General features: G+C 37.7%; 1 protein-coding gene across 1 annotated transcript in view; it reads left to right on the top strand.

Moving 5' to 3' along the window:
- The window catches only part of LOC306867618 (E3 ubiquitin-protein ligase RNF123-like), a 148,890-nt gene that overhangs the window by 15,584 nt on the left and 113,305 nt on the right, over positions 1-20,001 (top strand). The window contains exons 11-21 of the mRNA XM_079413383.1: positions 1,617-1,731; positions 1,860-1,964; positions 2,045-2,170; positions 2,255-2,347; positions 2,832-2,900; positions 5,724-5,846; positions 6,008-6,107; positions 6,194-6,255; positions 7,655-7,726; positions 8,270-8,390; positions 10,033-10,134. Of these exons, the coding sequence (XP_079269509.1) occupies positions 1,617-1,731; positions 1,860-1,964; positions 2,045-2,170; positions 2,255-2,347; positions 2,832-2,900; positions 5,724-5,846; positions 6,008-6,107; positions 6,194-6,255; positions 7,655-7,726; positions 8,270-8,390; positions 10,033-10,134 (1,088 nt within the window). The remainder of the gene's footprint in view (positions 1-1,616; positions 1,732-1,859; positions 1,965-2,044; positions 2,171-2,254; positions 2,348-2,831; positions 2,901-5,723; positions 5,847-6,007; positions 6,108-6,193; positions 6,256-7,654; positions 7,727-8,269; positions 8,391-10,032; positions 10,135-20,001) is intronic.

Genomic DNA, 20,001 nt, shown 5'->3' with positions numbered 1-20,001 from the left:
TGCCTTATGTTCAACTGTCCCAATACTTATGCTCACATCAATGAGTGGGATGAACTCTAAAAGTGCTGTTCTTTTTATTTGGTAAAACATGTATGTGTTGAAACGGCTAATAATAAAATGTGACATTCTGTATTTGTGTCTCATATTCATCTTTTAATCATATTCGCAAATGTCTTGACTCCACAGCCAACAGAGCAATTTTGTCTTTACTGTTCCAATACTTATGGAGGGCACTGTAACAAATAAGTCTGGAGCTGAGACAAACACCTTGTGCACAGCTATGGCATATGACACAGGACTGCCCACATGGCTATTGCTCCTATAACAACTCATTTTTTATCAGTTCTTTCGTCTTTGGTCATTATATTTCTCATAGATTTCTGCTCGTTCTAAATCAGACACAGATAAGTAGCACATAGATTACATTCATATGAATGAATGCATTAGTGAGAGCGATTGCGTGTGTGAATGAATTCTACCTGGCGGCGTCTCTCTACTACTAGGGAAGCTGTGGGATTTAGTTATTAAGAAATATATTCTTGCAATTTTCCGTTTTTAAGCTATTTTATTGAGAAATCACAGAACAGTGTTGACAATACATTTCCGTGCTGAATGATTCTGTGCGTGCGATCTGCATGTGATGTATTGTACGCGCTACTGTCTGTAGCCTATGTGTGTGCGTTATAGTGCAGCAGTGCATTAGATAAGAACGCGATTAACTTACCTTTACAATAAGCTGTTTAAAACGTGCATTCTCCCGTTCAATTTCGAGCATCCAGTAATGTAATCACACATGTCTTGTGGAACGCTTTCAGAGTATCAATTAATTTGTAATTTTAACTGTTTGGAAACGGAGCGTAAATGTGGATTTCTTATCCTGTTGCGCCCTCTATAGGATCAACGACTAGTCGACGTCAAGCTTAAAGCGTCATGGCAGAGCACTGAAGTAGACTAGTCAATTAGTCAGTGCAACCCCTAATATACACACACACACACACACACACACACACATATATATATATATATGTATATACTGTATATATATATTTCATATAATATGTTTATTGAATAATAATGTAATATTTATTTCAAGTACAACTTGAAAATATATTTATGAGACATCAGAATAAAAGTAGATACATATTTAAATTATAACAAATTTAATTGATATATTTATATATGGTAACACTTTAGTATAGGGACCGATTCTCACTGTTAACTAGTTGTATGTTAGCTTGCCTATTATTAACATATTGACTGTTTAATAGTACTTATAAATCACACATTCTGCAAGACCAATTTCTACATCCCTAATCCTACCCAATACCTAAACTTAACCGCTAACTTACTAATCATTAATAAGCAGCAAATTAGAAGTTATTTAAGGCAAGAGTCATAGTTAATGGATTGTTAACTGCGAGAATTGGACCTTAAAATAAAGCGCGGCCCACACATTTATTAATAATATAATGTAATATATTTATTGGATGTACCAAAAAATATATACACATTTAACATAATTTATGTTTTTAGGTATACCTACCATTAAAAAAACAACACGTGAAACCATAGACCAACCACAAACCCCTAAAACCCTTAACTCATCTGTTCCTCACGTATCCTGTGGAAGGTTACCTTCCTCTTCAAAGCCCACCAACCACTGACCTCATCAAAGCCAACAGGCTTCTGGGATACCTCAAGACAGTCCTGTCCACCTCCATCGACACACAGGTGCCTACAAAGACCTCATGCAGACTGTACAGTGTGTTGATTCAGAATAGAAGACAATGCAGTGTGATGTATCGATATCCAAAAAAAATAACTGAATGAGAAGACGTTTGATTTTGTTTTTTCGTCAGGAGGAAAAGTTTGTGGAGAAAGACAGCGGAACCTGGCAGATTCAAGGAGAACCCACCATCCTGGTCACCCTTGCACATATATTCAACCACTTTGCACCTCTCATGGTAAATCACTCAGAGTTTTCGTAAAACCATCGCCGTTGTTCCATAAACCACTTTATTTATGGCTAATGTGTGTTTGCTAGTGTAAAGTGTATTTAGTGGAGGATGTGCTGATGAACTTCCTGTTGAGTATATTGGAGGGTGGTGGATCTGTCGAAGAACATCCTCTTATACAACAGCTCTTGGACCTTTTCTGGCTTCTCATGGAGGTAAAGTTCAATTGAAAGGCGTTTTCTGGAATGAGATTGGAGAAATTCTTTCTTCTGAGACTGTAATCTTTTCTCCTCCTGAAGGAGCACGAGGTCAGCGACTGTCTGAAACAGCTGATGATGTCACTGCTGAGAGCTTATCGGTTCTCTCCCATCATCCCTGATCTGGGCTTTCAGGTAAGAAATCCAGTGATTGCTCTCATGCAAATCCATTTTCTAAACTGTTGTAATGTAATATTGAGGTTTATTGGTGCTCAGAATGATAGAACCGCCGACAGGAAGGAAAAAGGAAAACATTCTTTCCGAGTAGCCTAAAGGAGCATGCTGGGAACTCGTACTTCAAAGCATGTTCATGCATAGCATTTGTGTCTAATCAGAGGCAGAGAGGTGTTGATGTCCTCCTGGCCCATTGATGTTCATGGCAATTATCAGCAGGGACATGGGCTGTGTGCCCATCCCACTTGAAATAAATGTCTTGTTAAAATTAAAATGACTGAGGCACTTTGTTTCGAGAATTGCTGTAATGTGTTTGATGAGTTTGTTTGATGACCACGGTGGATAAAGGGAACTGGCAACATGTTGATCCAAATTATTGCTGTGGCAGCCAGTGCTTAACAGATGGAAGCTTTATTTAAACCTGTTTTCTTTCTCTGTCCTCTAGATTCATTACCTTCGTCTGACCACAGCGATACTCCGGCATGAGAAGTCCAGGAAGTACCTGCTCAGCAATGTTCTATATCCTCTTAGTTATAACTTTCATAAGACACTTTACCTTTTGAAAATCACTCCAGAAAGGCAAAACATTAAAAGAAAACCATTAATAAGAAATATATTCATAGCATTTTAGCATTCTTGTGGTCATTGCCTTCTGAACTTAACTGTAGATTACATAGATGGATAGATAGGTGAAATAAAATACAGTAGAGGTTTCATACACATGGACTATCGACCTGATCGTAGGGTAGGTCAACAGATGATGGTATAAATTTAAATAGATATGTGTGCAGGTAGGTAGATAGGTCATTAGATTGTGGTATACATTTAGGTAGATTGATAGATAAGTCAATATATTATGTATATATCTAGGGAGATGGATAGATATGAGGACAGGTAGGTAGATGGGTTAAAAGATTATGGTATATATTTTGGTAGATGGATATATATATGTTTGATGGTAGGTAGATAGGACAATACATTATGGTATATATTTAGATATATATGTTGCTAGGTGGATAAATCAGTAGATTATATATTTACAACCTGAATTTTTTTTTTTTTTTTTTGAATAAAATGAAAACTAAAAGACTTTCAAATCACATGAGCCAATATTTTATTCACAATAGAACATGGAGAACATAACAAATGTTTAAACAGATACATTTTACACTTTTATCCACTAAATGAGCTCATTTCAAATTTGATGCCTGCTACAGGTCTCAAAAAAGTTGGCACGGGGACAACAAAGGACTGAAAAAGCAAGAAATTTTGAAAAGATTCAGCTGGGAGAATATACTAATTAAGTTAATTGACATCAGGTCTGTAACATGATTAGCTATCAAAGGGATTTCTTAGAGAGGCAGAGTCTCTCAGAAGTAAAGATGGGCAGAGGCTCTCCAATCTGTGAAAGAGTGCGTAAAAAGATTGTGGAATACTTTAAAAACAACGTTCCTCAACGTCAAATTGCAAAGGTTTTGCGAATCTCATCATCTACAGTGCATAACATCATCAAAAGATTCAGAGAAACTGGAGAAATCTCTTTGCGTAAGGGACAAGGCCGAAGACCTTTGTTGGATGCCCGTGGTCTTCGGGCCCTCAGACGACACTGCATCACTCATCGGCATGATTCTGTCATTGACATTACTATATGGGCCCAGGAATACTTCCAGAAACCACTGTTGGTAAACACAATCCTCCGTGCCATCTGCAGATGCCAACTAAAGCTCTATCATGCAAAAAGGAAGCCATTTGTGAACATGGTCCAGGAGCGCCGCCATGTCCTGTGGGCCAAGGTTCATTTAAAATGGACAGTTTCAAAGTGGGAAAGTGTTCTATGGTCAGACGAGTCTAAATTTGCCATTCTTGTTGGAAATCACGGACGCCATGTCCTCCGGGCTAAAGAGGAGGGAGACCTTCCAGCGTGTTATCAGCGTTCAGTTCAAAAGCCAGCATCTCTGATGGTATGGGGGTGCATAAGTGCATACGGTATAGGCAGCTTGCATGTTTTGGAAGGCACTATGAATGCTGAAAGGTATATAAAGATTTAAGAACAACATATGCTCCCCTCCAGATGACGTGTATTTCAGCAGGACAATGCAAAACCACATACTGCAGCTATTAAAACAGCATGGCTTCGTAGTAGAATTGTCCGGGTGCATTTGGTGCATCACTAAACGAAAAATACGTCAAAGACGACCACAAATTCTTCAGAAGCTGGAAACCTATATCAGGCAAGAATGGGACCAAATTCCAACACCAAAACTCCAGAAACTCATCATCTCGATGCCCAGACGTCTTCAAACTGTTCTGAAAAGAAGAGGAGATGCTGCACCATGGTAAACATGCTCCCGTCCCAAATATTTTGAGACCTGTAAATTTGAAATGAGCCCATTTTGTGCTTTAAAATTTTAAAATTTCTCAGTTTAAAAATTTGTTATCTATGTCCTTTCGTGAATAAAATAGTAGCTCATGTGATTTGAAATTCTTTTAGTTTTAATTTTATTCAAATTGAAAAAACGTCCCAACATTTCCGGATATTCTGGTTGTAGATAGATATGTTGCTAGGTAGATAGGTCAATACATTATGGTATATATTTAGATATGTTGCTAGATAGGTAGGTGAAAATATTTTGGTATAAATTTATGTACCTGGATAGATGTTTGCAGGTAGGGAGATACGTCAATACAGTATGGTATATATTAGGTAGATGGATAAACATGTTGCTAGGTAGGTAGATAGGTCAATAGATTATGGCAGTGGTTCTCAACTCCAGTCCTTGGGACCCACTACTCTACACATTTTGTATGTTTCTCTTATCTGACACACTCAGTTCAGTTCCTGGATCTCTCTCATAACGAGCTGATGATCTGAATTGGGTGCGATAAATAAGGAATACATACAAAATGTGCAGAACAGTGGGTCCCGAGGACTGGAGTTTTTTTTTTTTTTGTATATAGATTGATGGATAGATGTGTGATGGGTTGAGATTTAGGTGGTTGAATCAATATTTAGGTATTTATATTTATGAAAATATGTATATAGGTAGATATTTAATAGATGGGTACGTGGATAACTAGTTACAGTATGGGCATATAAGTAGTTAGATATATTTATGGATGTGTTACAAAATATATAAACTCAAAAAATAGAAATAGAAATTTACTAACCTAGAAATAGGTTGTTTACTTGTAGAACTAGAAGCCAAATTTTGGTCATAGGACAAACATTTGAATTAACTTTGCAATACTTTTTTCTGGTTGTGAGGAAGAACTGCCTAAACAGACAAGTTAGATGGACTGAGCTTGGAGATTTGTATGGGTTTCTGTCCTTAACAGTATCACGTTTGACGTGCTCCGGTCTGTGGTCTTCTTCTACATCAAGACGCCGCTAAGAGTAAAGGAGGCAGGGCTGGAGGAGCTCATCCCGACCACCTGGTGGCCGACACGCTTCGACAAAGAGGTCAGAAACATTCGGACAGATGAGCATGAATAGCATTATACACAGTCTTCACAAAAGCTATAACCTGAAATGATCTTGTCAGTCGAACACTAATCTGAACTGAGCCCTAGTTGAAGCGACAGATGAATAATTCTCAGCTGTCTCTCCTGACACGTGTCCAGGGCAAAGATGAGAGGGACACACGCGAGGAGACGGCCGAGGAGAGGCTGAGACGGCGAGCGTACGAGCGCGGCTGTCACAGACTGAAAAAGAGGATTGAGGGTATGTCACACACACAACATCAGATCTGCAAGCATATCTGTCTCTGTGACACTCAACTGAACCTGTGTGTGTGTGTGTGTGTGTAGTTGTGGAGGAGCTGCAGGTTCAGATCCTGAGGTTAATGCTGAACAACAAAGACAAGGGGACGGTATGTTGATTCTTGTTTATGTTATATTTTATTATATTTATAAAATGTATAATATGGGAATGTCTGAGAATGGTCCATTTAAAAAATGAAGACCCAGTCTGACCTACATGAAGGGACAGTGTTGTTATTCTGAACTAAAACTATTATCATAAAATCATTTTGATAAGTTGAACTAAAGCTGAAAGAAAATAAATACATATTAGAGGAAAAAATTACATTTAAAAATTTTTAAATTAGGGCCTTTGGAAACTAACTTAAAATAAAGTACTATAATTACAAAAACTGAAATAAAAAGAAATAAATTATAGCTAAATATTAATTTTCAGAAGAAAAAGAAATAGAAAGTATTCATAGAAATAATTAGAAAAAAATCTTATAAAAATCACAAAAGCACATAATACAATCACTAAAGCTAAAATTAAAATGAAAACTGAAAATGAAAAGAAATGCTTATTCAAGATATTAAGAATTTTAACAGCATATAACACTGAAATTCGACGAAACCACAAAATATCTAGTTATTAAATTAATCTGGTTTATATAATAATAATTATTATATTAATTTAATTTTCTTCATAATATCTAGTACCCTAACTTTTTGGGATTTTTAAATTTCAACTAAGATGGTGTTTGGCCCAAATACGTTTTTTTTTTTAATGTATTTTATTTCTTTATTTTTTGAAATTAGTGAGACCTTTTAAAATTTGTGTTTATCATATTTGAGAGTTCACCATAAAAATAGCCTATATAACTAGTGCCACAGTCTATGTCTTCAAAAGCCATATAATGGTTTTGTTTGATTAACAGAACATAATTTAAAGGGTTAGTTCACCAAAAAATGAACATTATGTCATTAATAACTCACCCTCATGTCATTCCAAACCCGTAAGACCTTCGTTCATCTTCGGAAAGCAAATTTGTGCTTGCACTTTCGCTGAACGTAAACAGCGCCGATTACGTTCTGGGGTACTCTCAAAAATGGAGGAAGATGGTAACTCGGGGAGAAGAATTGCTGAAGAAATTGTTATTATTGTTTCCTTTGCGCACAAGAAGTATTCTCGTAGCTTTGTAAACTTACAGCTGAACCCCTGATGTTACATGGATTATTTTACTGCTCTCCTTACTACATTTTTGTGCATTGATCGTGGTTATATCCTTAACCTTGCTGTCTATGGAGGGTCAGAGAGCTCTCGAATTCCATCAAAAATATCTTAATTTGTGTTCAGAAGATGAATGAAGATAATTAATGACAGAATTTTCTTTTTAGGGTGAACTATGCCTTTAACTGAGACTCCACAAATTATTGCCATCTACAGAAAGATTAATATTCAGTTACAAGTTGTGAATGTTTCAGATTCAACCAGTGTGCTGTATTTACCCGTGTCTCTCTTTTTCACAGGGCGAAGCTTCTCGATACATTTTCCTGAACAAATTCCGCAAGTTCCTTCAAGAGAACGCCAGCAATAGAGGGGTAGGGCACACAGGACAGCTTTGGCCTCCTTCATACCTTGCAGTTATATATGTTCCATATCTGCATAATATCTAGATATTCTTTATCAGGATTTAATATTCCTTTACATCTGATAAATGGATCATAAGATCACAGTCTATTTCTGCAAAAGCAGAAGTAAAAGCTGCAAACCCCTCAAACAGCAGTTGGTAAGATTTAAAGAGCTCTTGCCACAGAAGGTCTTCCGATCAATGCTGCAAACAGGAAATTTCAGAAATACATTACTTAATATGTTTTGATGACTGGAATATCTCCTTTTTTATTTATTTTTTTATTAGTTCCAATATCATATAAATTGGCAAGTTGCGCTGATATAAAGGATGTAAAGACCTGAGTCTGAATCTGAATCCCTGTTTATACTTCACAGCAGTAAATTAATATGGCCATTTTCTGTAACAGGATTGTTATTGATGGGATTTTTTCAGTTAATTTGCATTGATCAGGCTTTTATTGGAGGGTTTGATGTTTGTCTCATGCTTCATTTGATGTGATTTGTGTGTTTAGAACCCCACAGTGTTGTGTCCTCCTGAATACATGGTGTGTTTCTTACACCGGCTCATCACGGCCATCAGGAGCTACTGGGATGAAGGCAAGAGAAAAAGCCCAGGATCCATCAGCAGTGAAGGTACACATTTCTCATTTATATACAGTGATAAATATATATATATATTTTTTAAATATACATATATGTATGTGTGTGTGTGTGTGTGTGTGTATATATATATATATATATATATATATATATATATATATATACACACACACACACACACACACACACATGTATATAAAAATCAGAAGTTAAAAACACTAGTTTCAGAAGATTTGAGCCAGAAGAGTTTTGGAACTGTGTTTATGGACCGATGAGACAAAGATGAAACTTTATCTAAGTGATGGGAAAGCAAAAATGTGGAGAAAAAAAGGAAACTGCAATGATCCCAAGCATACAGCCTCATCTGTAAAGCATGGTGGAGGTGGTGTCATGGCATGGGCATGCATGGCTGTCTCTGGAACAGGCCCTCTCAACTTTACTGATGACTTAATGTATGATGACAGTAGCAGAATGAATTTGGAAGGGTACAAAACCATCTTGCCTACCAATATTCAAGAAAATGCCACCAGATTCATTGGGAAGTGCTTCATATTGCATCAGGACAATGACCCAAAACACCCTGCCAGTTCAGTCAAGGAGTTTGTAAGGGCAAAGAAATGGCAAGTCTTAGATTGCGCAAGCCAATCTCCAGATTTAAATCTGATTGAACATGAATTTCACCAGCTGGAGAGGAGAGTAAAGGCAGAAACTCCCCAAAACAAGCAACAATTGGAATTGGCTGCATTAAAGGCTGGGAAAAGCATTTTAAAGGATGAGACTAAGAGTCTGGTGATGTCTATGGGTCACAGACTCACTGCTGTGATTGTGTGCAAGGGATCTGCAACTAAATAATAGCTTTTAATCTTTTATATCGGTCTTATGTTCAACTGTCCCAATACTTATGCTCACATCAATGAGTGGGATGAACTCTAAAAGTGCTGTTCTTTTTATTTGGTAAAACGTGTATGTGTTGAAATGGCTAATAATAAAATTTGACTTCTGTAGTTTTGTCTCATATTCATCTTTTAATCATATTTGCAAATGTCTTGACTCCACAGCCAACAGAGCAATTTTGTCTTTACTCTTCCAATACTTATGGAGGGCACTGTATATAAAAAATTAACTATTATATGACAAACTTCCAACGAAAACTAAAAATCTTGCCTCTGCAAACAACTGAATGAGTTGTAGCACTAAAGTTAAAATAACAATTTTAAGTTGCTGCAACTAAAACTCAAATAAAAATAAAAGAAACCTACATGGTTATATTTAAAAAATATGTAATTCAAAATATAATTCAAGTCATTCAAAATAACTAAAAATATAATTAAAAATTAAAATAAAATCTAATTCAAAATATTTATAAAACCCAAACAAAATATAAATAATATTATTTATTATTTATTAGTGAGAATGTCATTTTAACATTCATCAGTTGTGAAGACAAATTACAAAAAGGCTTCATAAAAAAAAAAGAATATTAAGAATATTTTTAATTCAAATAAATCTGAAATATAATAAAATACAAATAACAAATAAATACAAAATAAAATATACAAATGAAAATCCTGAAGTAAATGAAAGTTAGAAATGTTGCCTTGGCAGCTAACGTAAAGTTAAGGCACTGAAATTATAATTGAATGTCATGTCATTGACCCATTTGTGTTTCCGTCAGACGCGTACGTCCCCCCTCAGCTGTTCTACAACGGGAAGGTGGATTACTTTGACCTTCAGCGCCTGGGAGGACTTCTCTCGCATCTGAAGAAAACGCTCAAAGGTTGGTAAAAAACATGTAAAGTGTGTTTCAGAGGTCAGTAAAATAATATCCCAGCATGCAGCTGCTCTAGACACCACCAGAGGGAGCAGAAGGTCAATTTGTTTTGAGTGGTACTCACACTGACAGCAGACACAATCCAGTCGGTTAAAACCTCTGAAGACAAGAAATAAAGCTTTCCTGTATCTGGTTTGGCAACAACAAAAGTACTTTTGTTTTCCTTCTTCATTTTGTTTATTTTCAGAAGTGGCAACAACAAAAGTACTTTTGTTTTCCTTCTTCATTTTGTTTATTTTCAGAAGTGGCAACAATAAAAGTACTTTTGTTTTCCTTCTTCATTTTGTTTATTTTCAGAAGTGGCAACAACAAAAGTACTTTTGTTTTCCTTCTTCATTTTGTTTATTTTCAGAAGTGGCAACAACAAAAGTACTTTTGTTTTCCTTCTTCATTTTGTTTATTTTCAGAAGTGGCAACAACAAAAGTACTTTTGTTTTCCTTCTTCATTTTGTTTGTTTTCAGAAGCTCGCTTTAATGCTCGCAGACGTTATGTTTGTTTTCTGCAGTTTTTTAATCTTCCTAGACGTAAACAGAGACGTGCAATCTCATATTGATGTGCCTGTTATGTTCGTTTTGTTTGGTAACTCTTGAAATTTCACTATTGATCTTTTCAAAGCTGCCAGACGAATGGTTTAGATCGATCAACCCCCCAAATTAGTTTTAAATTGAGACCGAATACATTGTACACTTCCTGCAGGGTGTTTTCTTTTTCTTTTCTTTTTTTTAGTTTCCGACTTCATTATTAACCTCAAAAATGTTGGTGGTCGTTAGTTTGATTTGTGGCATCATTAAAATTTCTGAAATGATGGGATGAGATGGAAGCTGGCGGCGTTCAGAAAGACTGGGATGCAGATGGATATTGATTTCCCTCAAGGCAGCGGTACATGCCGCAAAAATATTGACGAACAGCAGGGAACACGCTAAGATGGAGTGAGAGAGAGGGAAGGAGGACCAAGGAAGTTGTTGAGAGTTGTGCCTTTGATGTAATATGTTTTTTTTTGTGGTTTGCGTTAGATGATTTTGTTTGTCTGAGGTGATTGTCAGGAGTTTGCCTGGATTGACTGCAATTTCTGTGGTGAAGTTCAAATTTGTATATGGCACAAAAAACATGAAGATCTCAATTTTGGTTGCTGGAACAGAATAATTTACATTAAATATAGCATAGAAATGTTGAACATTATCCATATGAGAATTTGGGTAATCTTCAAAACAAATTAAGATATTTTTTAGGGGTGGGAGAAAAAATCGATTCTCCGATGCATCGCCATTCTCTCTTCAACGATTCTGAGCTTGATTTTGTTTTTTCGCATATGGCATGTGTGCGCTCTAGAGACGCTGTGGGCTTCATTGCACAGAATTTGCGCTGTGAGACACGTGCAAATTGCTTGACAGTGTGTGCTTCCACCCGCCGTATTTTACTTTAAATATGCTTTCATTTATACCGTTTGGAATGCAGTACTATTAGATGCACGAAACTCGATTGTGGCTGTGGTTAAATGCATAATACTTTTATACGAAATTGATGAACACACAGTCAGTTATTTTTTCAGAGCAGGACAAAACATCTGATATATCGAAATAGATCTTTGCATTAGTCTGAATAATCAAACGGCAATAATGCTGAGGAAAAAAATAAAAAACCCATAAATATGGTCTTTGAACTTTCGGATACTTAAGGAAAACTTATTTTAAATAAGTAATTGTTTTTAAAAGTAGCCTGCTTATATAATAATAATGTACATTTTGCACAAAATAAATTTGATTTAAAATTTCTGCACTGTAAAAAATGAAGCATGTAATTTTCATTAAAAAAATTAAGGTGATAATTAAAAATAGTGAGTATATTTCATTAAAGAAATTGTGATTCAGTGTTATATAGAAAATATTGAGGACTTTTTGCTAATAAAACCAAGAGATGTGTTTCTCAAGTATTTTCCTACTTGAGCTGTTTGGGTGTATACAGTCTTTTAAATGTGCAAAATAACTCCAAAGTCAAATACAAACAGGCCTCACTCAAAATCAGACTTTTGAGAATCAACTTAAAATAAATGAGCACATTTCACAAATTATATTAAATTCATTGTGTCATAGATTAATTAATTTAGGAGATTTTACATGATTTATTCAGGTAGATTCCATAAAAAGAACTTTCCCTTTAATATAAATGAACCATCCAAACAAACCAATTTACAAAAATGAATTGGACTTTGGTTGATATATTGTTGCAATTCGCACAGATATAAAGCTGTATCTGCAATACAATATTACATAAATCAGTAACGTAGTGATCTTTCAATGCTAATTTTCCAGAAAATGCTCTATTACTGTAATAATGTAAGAAACTCATCTATGGCTTGAATGACCTCAGGCTAATTTTTGGGCAAAATATTCCATTAATGTTTCAAAAAGTGTCATACATCACTAAGTGCACTGCTAATTTTAGTTAGTTTCACCTCAACACTACGTATGTGATTCATGAAATAACTTTCCACTTCATAAATGCCTCCAGAAACTTGAGAAATGGCATGAAAACACAATATGAATCAGAGTCACATTTGCATCATTTCATAATCCCATTTCCCCATATTATAGTTATCAATAAAAGTGTCAAAATAGTAAAAGAAATCTGACCTTTGACAATTTTCGATGTGTTATGATTTGAGGCTCACGTAATCTGTTGTATTATACTGGTGTATTATTCATATTATGAATCAGCCTGGTAACATTCACCCATTGTGATTAAAATAAAGGCATCTTCGACAATAGTGTTTGTATACGCTTGTTTCCAGGAGAGGCGAGGCATGTCTTGTTATGCCTCACAACTCTGCTGTACCCAAACTTGAATTTCATTCATTCTCACTCCATCTCTATTTCTTTTGTCTCCTAAAACACCCATCTTCCTCCGGCGTTGCCGTTCTTTGGCCTCGTTTGATTAAGAGCTGGTAATTACATTGCTCCTGTTCCTGCATGGTTTCCCCGCTGATTCTGCAGGAACGTCGTCTTCTCCCTCTGGCGCCTGATTGAGCTCTTTTGGGGCTTTGACAATCAAAACAATCAAAGCCATCCGAGAGTAAAACAAGGCGGAAAGGATGAGTGAAGAATGGGATACACTCGTATTCGTATTTTTTTACTGTGACTGTCAGCGACTGTCGGTTTTTATCCGTTTATTTAGAATTTGTGTGCACCAATTGAGTCTTGTCATCTCGACTTTTTCTTGACAATATATATTTGTGTTTAGCAGCTGCTGTGGGCTTTTCCTCCTTGACATATATTACATAATTTGTCTTTTTTTTTTATATTTATTGTTGATTTTGGCCATCAAACCTTGCAGTGGTTTTTTTTTTTTTTTCACTCAATATGAAGCAGCCAGATCCACCATCTGCTCCTCATCTTATTCAGCACAGTATTTTTCAAGTAATGTTTTATTATTTCTGCCTTTATTAGTGTTATCAATATAGAGTGCTGCAATGACTGCATCACTTTTAAAAGTAATGAATTGCAATATTGTGTTACTCCCTAAAAAGTAATTGCATTAGTTACTTTTTATTGAAAGTAATACTTTTGTGTTACTTTTGCATTACTTTTTCTCATTTGGCCTTGGCTTGCTTGTTTTTATTTATTTGTTTGTTTGTTTATTTATATTAATAAGAAAGTTCTGGTGTTACTTGATTGAAAAGGTAACTCAGATATGTTCTTGGAAATTAAAAAGTAATGAGTTGCTTTACTAGTAACTTGAAAAAAAGTAATCTGATTACGTAACTCGCGTTACTTGTAATGTGTTACCCCCAACACTGATAAATGTGTCCTAAAACCCAGAAACAAGTTTTGAACTTCTGGTTCCAACATCCCAAAATCAGTGATGGAGTGTTTGGTTAAATTGCATGAAATACTGTCTGTGGGGAACACAAGTTTAAGATATTTTCATGCTTTATTTCGCAATATAACATACCCCAATAAAAGCCCACTAGTGATTTTTTTTTTTTTGTAAACTTTTAGTTGTCACGGATACAAAAAATGCATACAGTACACGTATTCTGGTGATAAAATTCTCACTCTGTCGCTGACCCTTGCGTACATGTACAAAAAACAAAGTATACTTTGGGCTTTAGGGTATGTTTACACTAGGGCTGAGTAAAAAATATTGATTTCTCGATTTTATTTTATTCTCATTTTTACAAAATGATATTGATTCTTAAATCCCAAGAATGGATTAATCTAGCCTGTTTTCAGTTAACGAACAGAACACCACCTATCCAATAAATCACAATAAGCTTTGCACTTTGTTACTTTTGATATTAAACATGGTCTCGTATTTAAAATTTTGTCCATTTTGATTACAGTATTCAAACAATAAATGCTGTTTTGGTGCTGTTTAATATGGAGTGACAGATCACTGTAGCGTCTCAGTTCAAGAGAAGCACCAGCGCAAAGCGCAGATGAACTGATCATCGCTTCCGCTTTAATAACCGTTTCGGCATGAAATAAACATGAATGAACATCTGAAGGTACTGTATGGTAAAAAGTTAAGATGGCGCATCTTAAAAAGTTAAGATGGCGCCGGTGAGATCGGCTGCCGTCACGACTGCTCCGACCAAACTTTGTCTTTTTTTGTTATTTTTTCGTATTGTTAACTATAAACACCGGTTTCTTTTTGTAAGATGGCCATTCTTACATACGACAGGGCCACTCTTATTTCTATTGGTGCACAATGCACTAACCTTTCGCCGATTTTGAACCCGGACCCATCCTGGCCAAGCGAGATCCTGAGGAGGAACAAAGGACGCGACCCGTACCGGCGTCCTCGAGGGAAACGAGCCGGCGTCAGGAACAGGCTGAGGGCTCGCGCACATCGCGCTCCCTTACCAAGTGTCCTGCTCGCCAATGTCCAGTCGCTGGATAACAAACTCGATGACCTCAGGGCAAGAGTCAGGTTCCAGAGGGACATTCGGGACTGCAACCTTCTCTGCTTCACCGAGACATGGCTGAACCCAGCGGTACCAGACCACGCCATCCAGCCGGCCGAGTTCTTCTCGGTTTACCGCATGGACAGAACGCTGGACTCGGGGAAGACTAGGGGAGGTGGAGTATGTCTGATGGTGAACGAACACTGGTGTGACAGCACGAGCATTGTTCCCCTCTCACGCTCCTGCACACCGAATCTTGAACTTCTGACCATCAAATGTCGCCCTTTTTATCTCCCTCGGGAATTTAGCTCGGTCATCGTCAGTGCCGTTTATATTCCACCTCAAGCGGACACGGACACTGCGATATGGGATTTACATGAAACACTACACCTTCACCAGACACAGCACCGGGACGCCGCATTCATTGTTTTGGGAGATTTCAACAGTGCCAACCTCAAGCGTGCACTGCCGAACTTCCATCAGCACATCAGCTGCCCCACCAGGGGCGAAAGGACATTAGATCACTGTTACACCCCATATAAGAACGGCTACAAGGCACAGTCACAACCACCGTTTGGGAAATCGGACCACGCCGCCATCTTCCTCATGCCTGTTTACAAACAGAGGCTGAAACAGGAAGCCCCGGTGCAGAGGGAGGTCCAACGCTGGACGGACCAATCGGTGGCCGCTCTGCAGGACGCGCTAGATGACGCAGACTGGGACATGTTCCGGCGCAGCTCTGATGACGTCAGCTTGTTTACGGAAGCGGTTGTGGGATTTATAGAGAAACTAATGGATGATACGGTGCAGAAAACCATCATCAGGACGTTTCCCAACCAGAAGCCGTGGGTGGATAAAACCATCCGCGACGCCCTGAGATCCCGCTCCGCTGCCTACAACACAGGGCTCATCACCGGGAACATGGATGATTACAAGGCTGCATCTTACAGCGTGCACAGATCGGTGAAGGAGGCGAAGCAGCGCTACGGGAGGAAACTAGAGTCGCAATTCCAACATGGCGACTCTAGGAGCCTGTGGCAGGGACTTAGAACCATCACGGACTATAAAACACCACCCTCCAGATCGGGGAATGCGGACGCCTCTCTGGCTGACGAGCTGAACACTTTTTATGCTCGCTTCGAGGCTGCAGCTAATCACGCTAACGGCGCTAGCAGTGCTAACTGCATGCACGCTAAGGAAGCCGGTGAGGACAACGTATTCACCATCACGGAGCATGACGTGAGGAGGGCATTCAAGAGAGTGAACATCAGGAAGGCAGCAGGACCAGATGGCATCACAGGTCGGGTTCTGAAGGCCTGCGCTGACCAGCTAGCACCGGTGTTCACCGAGATCTTCAACCTTTCCCTGGAACAGTCCATAGTCCCCTCATGCTTTAAGCAGTCCACCATTGTTCCTGTCCCCAAGAAACCGCAGCCCACCTGCCTAAACGACTATCGCCCTGTAGCCCTCACATCAGTGGTGATGAAGTGCTTTGAGAGACTGGTCAGAGACTTCATCATTGCATCACTACCAGACACACTGGATCCACTACAGTTTGCATACAGACATAACCGCTCCACGGAGGATGCCATTTCACACCTCCTCCACACCACAACAAGTCACCTGGACTGCAGAAAAGGGAATTATGTAAAAATGCTGTTTGTGGACTACAGTTCAGCGTTTAACACCATAATTCCCTCCACACTCACCTCCAAGTTGGAGGTCCTTGGTCTCAGCACATCCTTGTGCCAATGGATCTCCAGCTTCCTGAAGGACAGACAGCAAGCCGTACGGATGGGTAAACACACCTCATCCTCCATCACCCTAAGCACCGGAGCCCCTCAAGGTTGTGTTCTGAGCCCCCTGCTGTACTCACTGTACACTTATGACTGTGTGGCCACTTCCAACTCCACCACCATCATTAAGTTTGCTGATGACACTGTTGTGTTGGGCCTGATCTCAGACAACGACGAGACGGCCTACATACAGGAGATTAAGAACCTGGAGAGTTGGTGCCAGGTGAATAGTCTACACCTGAACATCAGCAAAACTAAGGAGCTGATAGTGGACTTCAGTACGAAGCAGGAGCGGTCGTACCAGCCGATCACGATCAGCGGGACTCCAGTGGAGAGAGTGGACAGCTTCAGATACCTGGGTGTTCACATCACGCAGGACTTGACTTGGTCCTGTCATACCAGCACCCTGGTGAAGAAGGCCAGGCAGCGTCTGTACCATCTGAGACGCTTAAAGGACTTTAGACTTCCCTCTCGGGTGCTTAAGACTTTTTACACCTGCACCATCGAGAGCGTCCTGACGGGCAGCATCACTTCCTGGTTCGGGAACTGCACTATGCAGGACAGACGAGCCCTCCAGAGGGTGGTGCGTTCAGCGGAACGTACCATTCACACCGAGCTCCCTAACCTGCAGGAGATCTACAGCAAGCGGTGCCTGACCAGGGCCAGGAAGATAGTGAAGGACCTCAGCCATCCCAACAATGGACTCTTTTCTCTGCTGCGTTCAGGGAGACGCTTCCGCTCCATGAAGGCGAACACAGAGAGAATGAGGAGGAGCTTCTTCCCGCAGGCCATTCGGAGTCTAAACCACTCTCCACTCTAATCACATCACCCCACACTTCCACTTTGCACATTTTTCAAGTACAATCTGCACTAATTTGTAGAAGGTTACGAAAGGATAAATGAGTGGGACTTACATGCCATTTGTCTTTGTCTTTAGTATCCTTTTACTCACTTATACACTTTACTGCACAGCACAGCACACGGACACTTTATCACTGACATACACTTTACTTTTTATAGAATCTATATAGAATCATATTCTATTTTTTATTCTCATATCTATTTGTTATTTTATTTTATTGCTAGTTTATTTCTGTATATATGTTTACTGTACTTTTTCTATTTGTATTTTTGTAAACTTGAGGTTTTTCTAATTTTGTTGGACAATTTGTTGGACAGTCGTACAATACATTTCACTACATGTCGTACTACGTATGTATATGTATGTGACAAATAAAATTTGAATTTGAATTTGAAAAGAGCAGAACAACTTACCGAAATCTGTATCCTGTCTCTTGTAATCACTCAATCAGTGTTTAAAGACGTCTGTATAAAATCTTCTAAACAATATCATGTAATGTCAGATTTACCTCATGTGAAAAAAATGAAAATAAAATAAATAATAATTTGGTGACTATAAACCCGTTATTCAGCAAGAAAAAATAACTCTAGAGAGGAGCATTTTACTAAATATATGCACCGTATAACATTCATTATAATTTGTACTGTTCTTCAATATTTAATTTATGTTTTAATAAATCCATCAAGTTTGTATGACAGCCACCATTCGGATGTTTAGATGTTTAGATTCGTTACAAAAAACGAATTGGAGTAGAAGCACAATTATGTAATTGTAAATTTAGTATTGTAACTTCTTAATAATAAAAAAATAGTGTAATTTAAGTCTTTGTATACAAATTAGTTAATTTTAACCTTCAATATTATAGTAATGTAGTAGCAACTGACTCTCATCTATATTTCACAGCATTAGTTGAGAGATTTTTTTTTCCTTGAAAAAAATTGCCATATACCGTACCTAATATATTGAAAACAATTGATATTGAATTGAAATCGCAATCAAATCACAAGCTTGTGAATCAAAAATTATTCAAATTGTGAAATTGGTGTTGAAACCCAGGCCTAGTTTACACAAATGATGTACTAAAAACGGAAGAGTTTTTCCTTTCGTGTTTTGCATTGAGCCGAATATTGGGCCTCATTTACTAAACGAACGTATGACTGAAAATTGGGCGTACGGTCGTTTCTACGCAAAACGTGGAATTTATCAATATGGACACGAGCGGTGGCTACGATCAAATCTCACGTCAGGTCTGAACTCGTGTACGTAAGTTTTTGAGTTGGCCTGAACTTGCGTGCAGCATAGAGAATTTGGGAGAATTCTATAAATTACAGCATTTTGTTCATTTAGATTATTTTCCTAAATCGACAAACAAAGCTTTTTTTTTTTTCCCCTTTCAGGGCTTTAGCTTTATATGCGCAAATAGCAGCATAAACAACAGACCGTGAGGAATCACACATCGTCGTATCACACACCTGCAGCGCTTCTGTGAATGGAGAAAAACAGAAATTATAAAAGGAATAAATAGGGCTACACAAAATATATTTACTCTTAATTAACAAAAGAAAAAAAAAGTGTGAAAAGTATAGGCCACTTTCGTTTTTGTGACACTTAATGCATTTTATTTGTTTTCTTTTATATCTTTATTTTTAAAAATGTAACTGATCGGTGATCAGGCAGGTGCCTCACACGCACACACACAACATTTCAGTGTTACTAACTTGACATTTCAGCCATTAATCAAACTAAAATGCAGTCAACCAAACATAAGTTACACTGCACAAAGGTCCACTGTAAAATCAGCGTTCAGCGCCGAAACCAACATTCATTGCGCGTATGAAGGGTGATATTTTACGTGGATATTGGAACAAAAGTGAAGTACAAAGCCTTGTTTACGTCATAGATAATAGTTTAGCAACCAAATGTTACATGGAAATAATGGAAACATTTGGATGTCAAATGAGAGAGGCTTATTAGCACAATGCCGTTTAGTTTCGCTTTAATAAATTCATTTTAGCTTGACATTGTATTCTGTTTATAATGAATGCCACTATAGCCTAATTTGTGTTTTACTTCATAATTTAATATAACATTTTATAGCTACTCAATTTTTTTAATTCTTGTTCTGTAATACCATCAAATTTAAAGGGTTTGTTGTGGATTAAGGAGAACTAAATAATCTATATAGGCTAGTGTTTATAAATGTTTTGTTATATTTAATTTATATGTAGGCCTATATTAAATATATTTAATA

Source organism: Barbus barbus (assembly GCF_936440315.1).
Source record: "Barbus barbus genome assembly, chromosome: 49".
NCBI classification, from domain to species: domain Eukaryota; kingdom Metazoa; phylum Chordata; class Actinopteri; order Cypriniformes; family Cyprinidae; genus Barbus; species Barbus barbus.
This window is presented reverse-complemented; position numbering and strand designations above follow the sequence as displayed.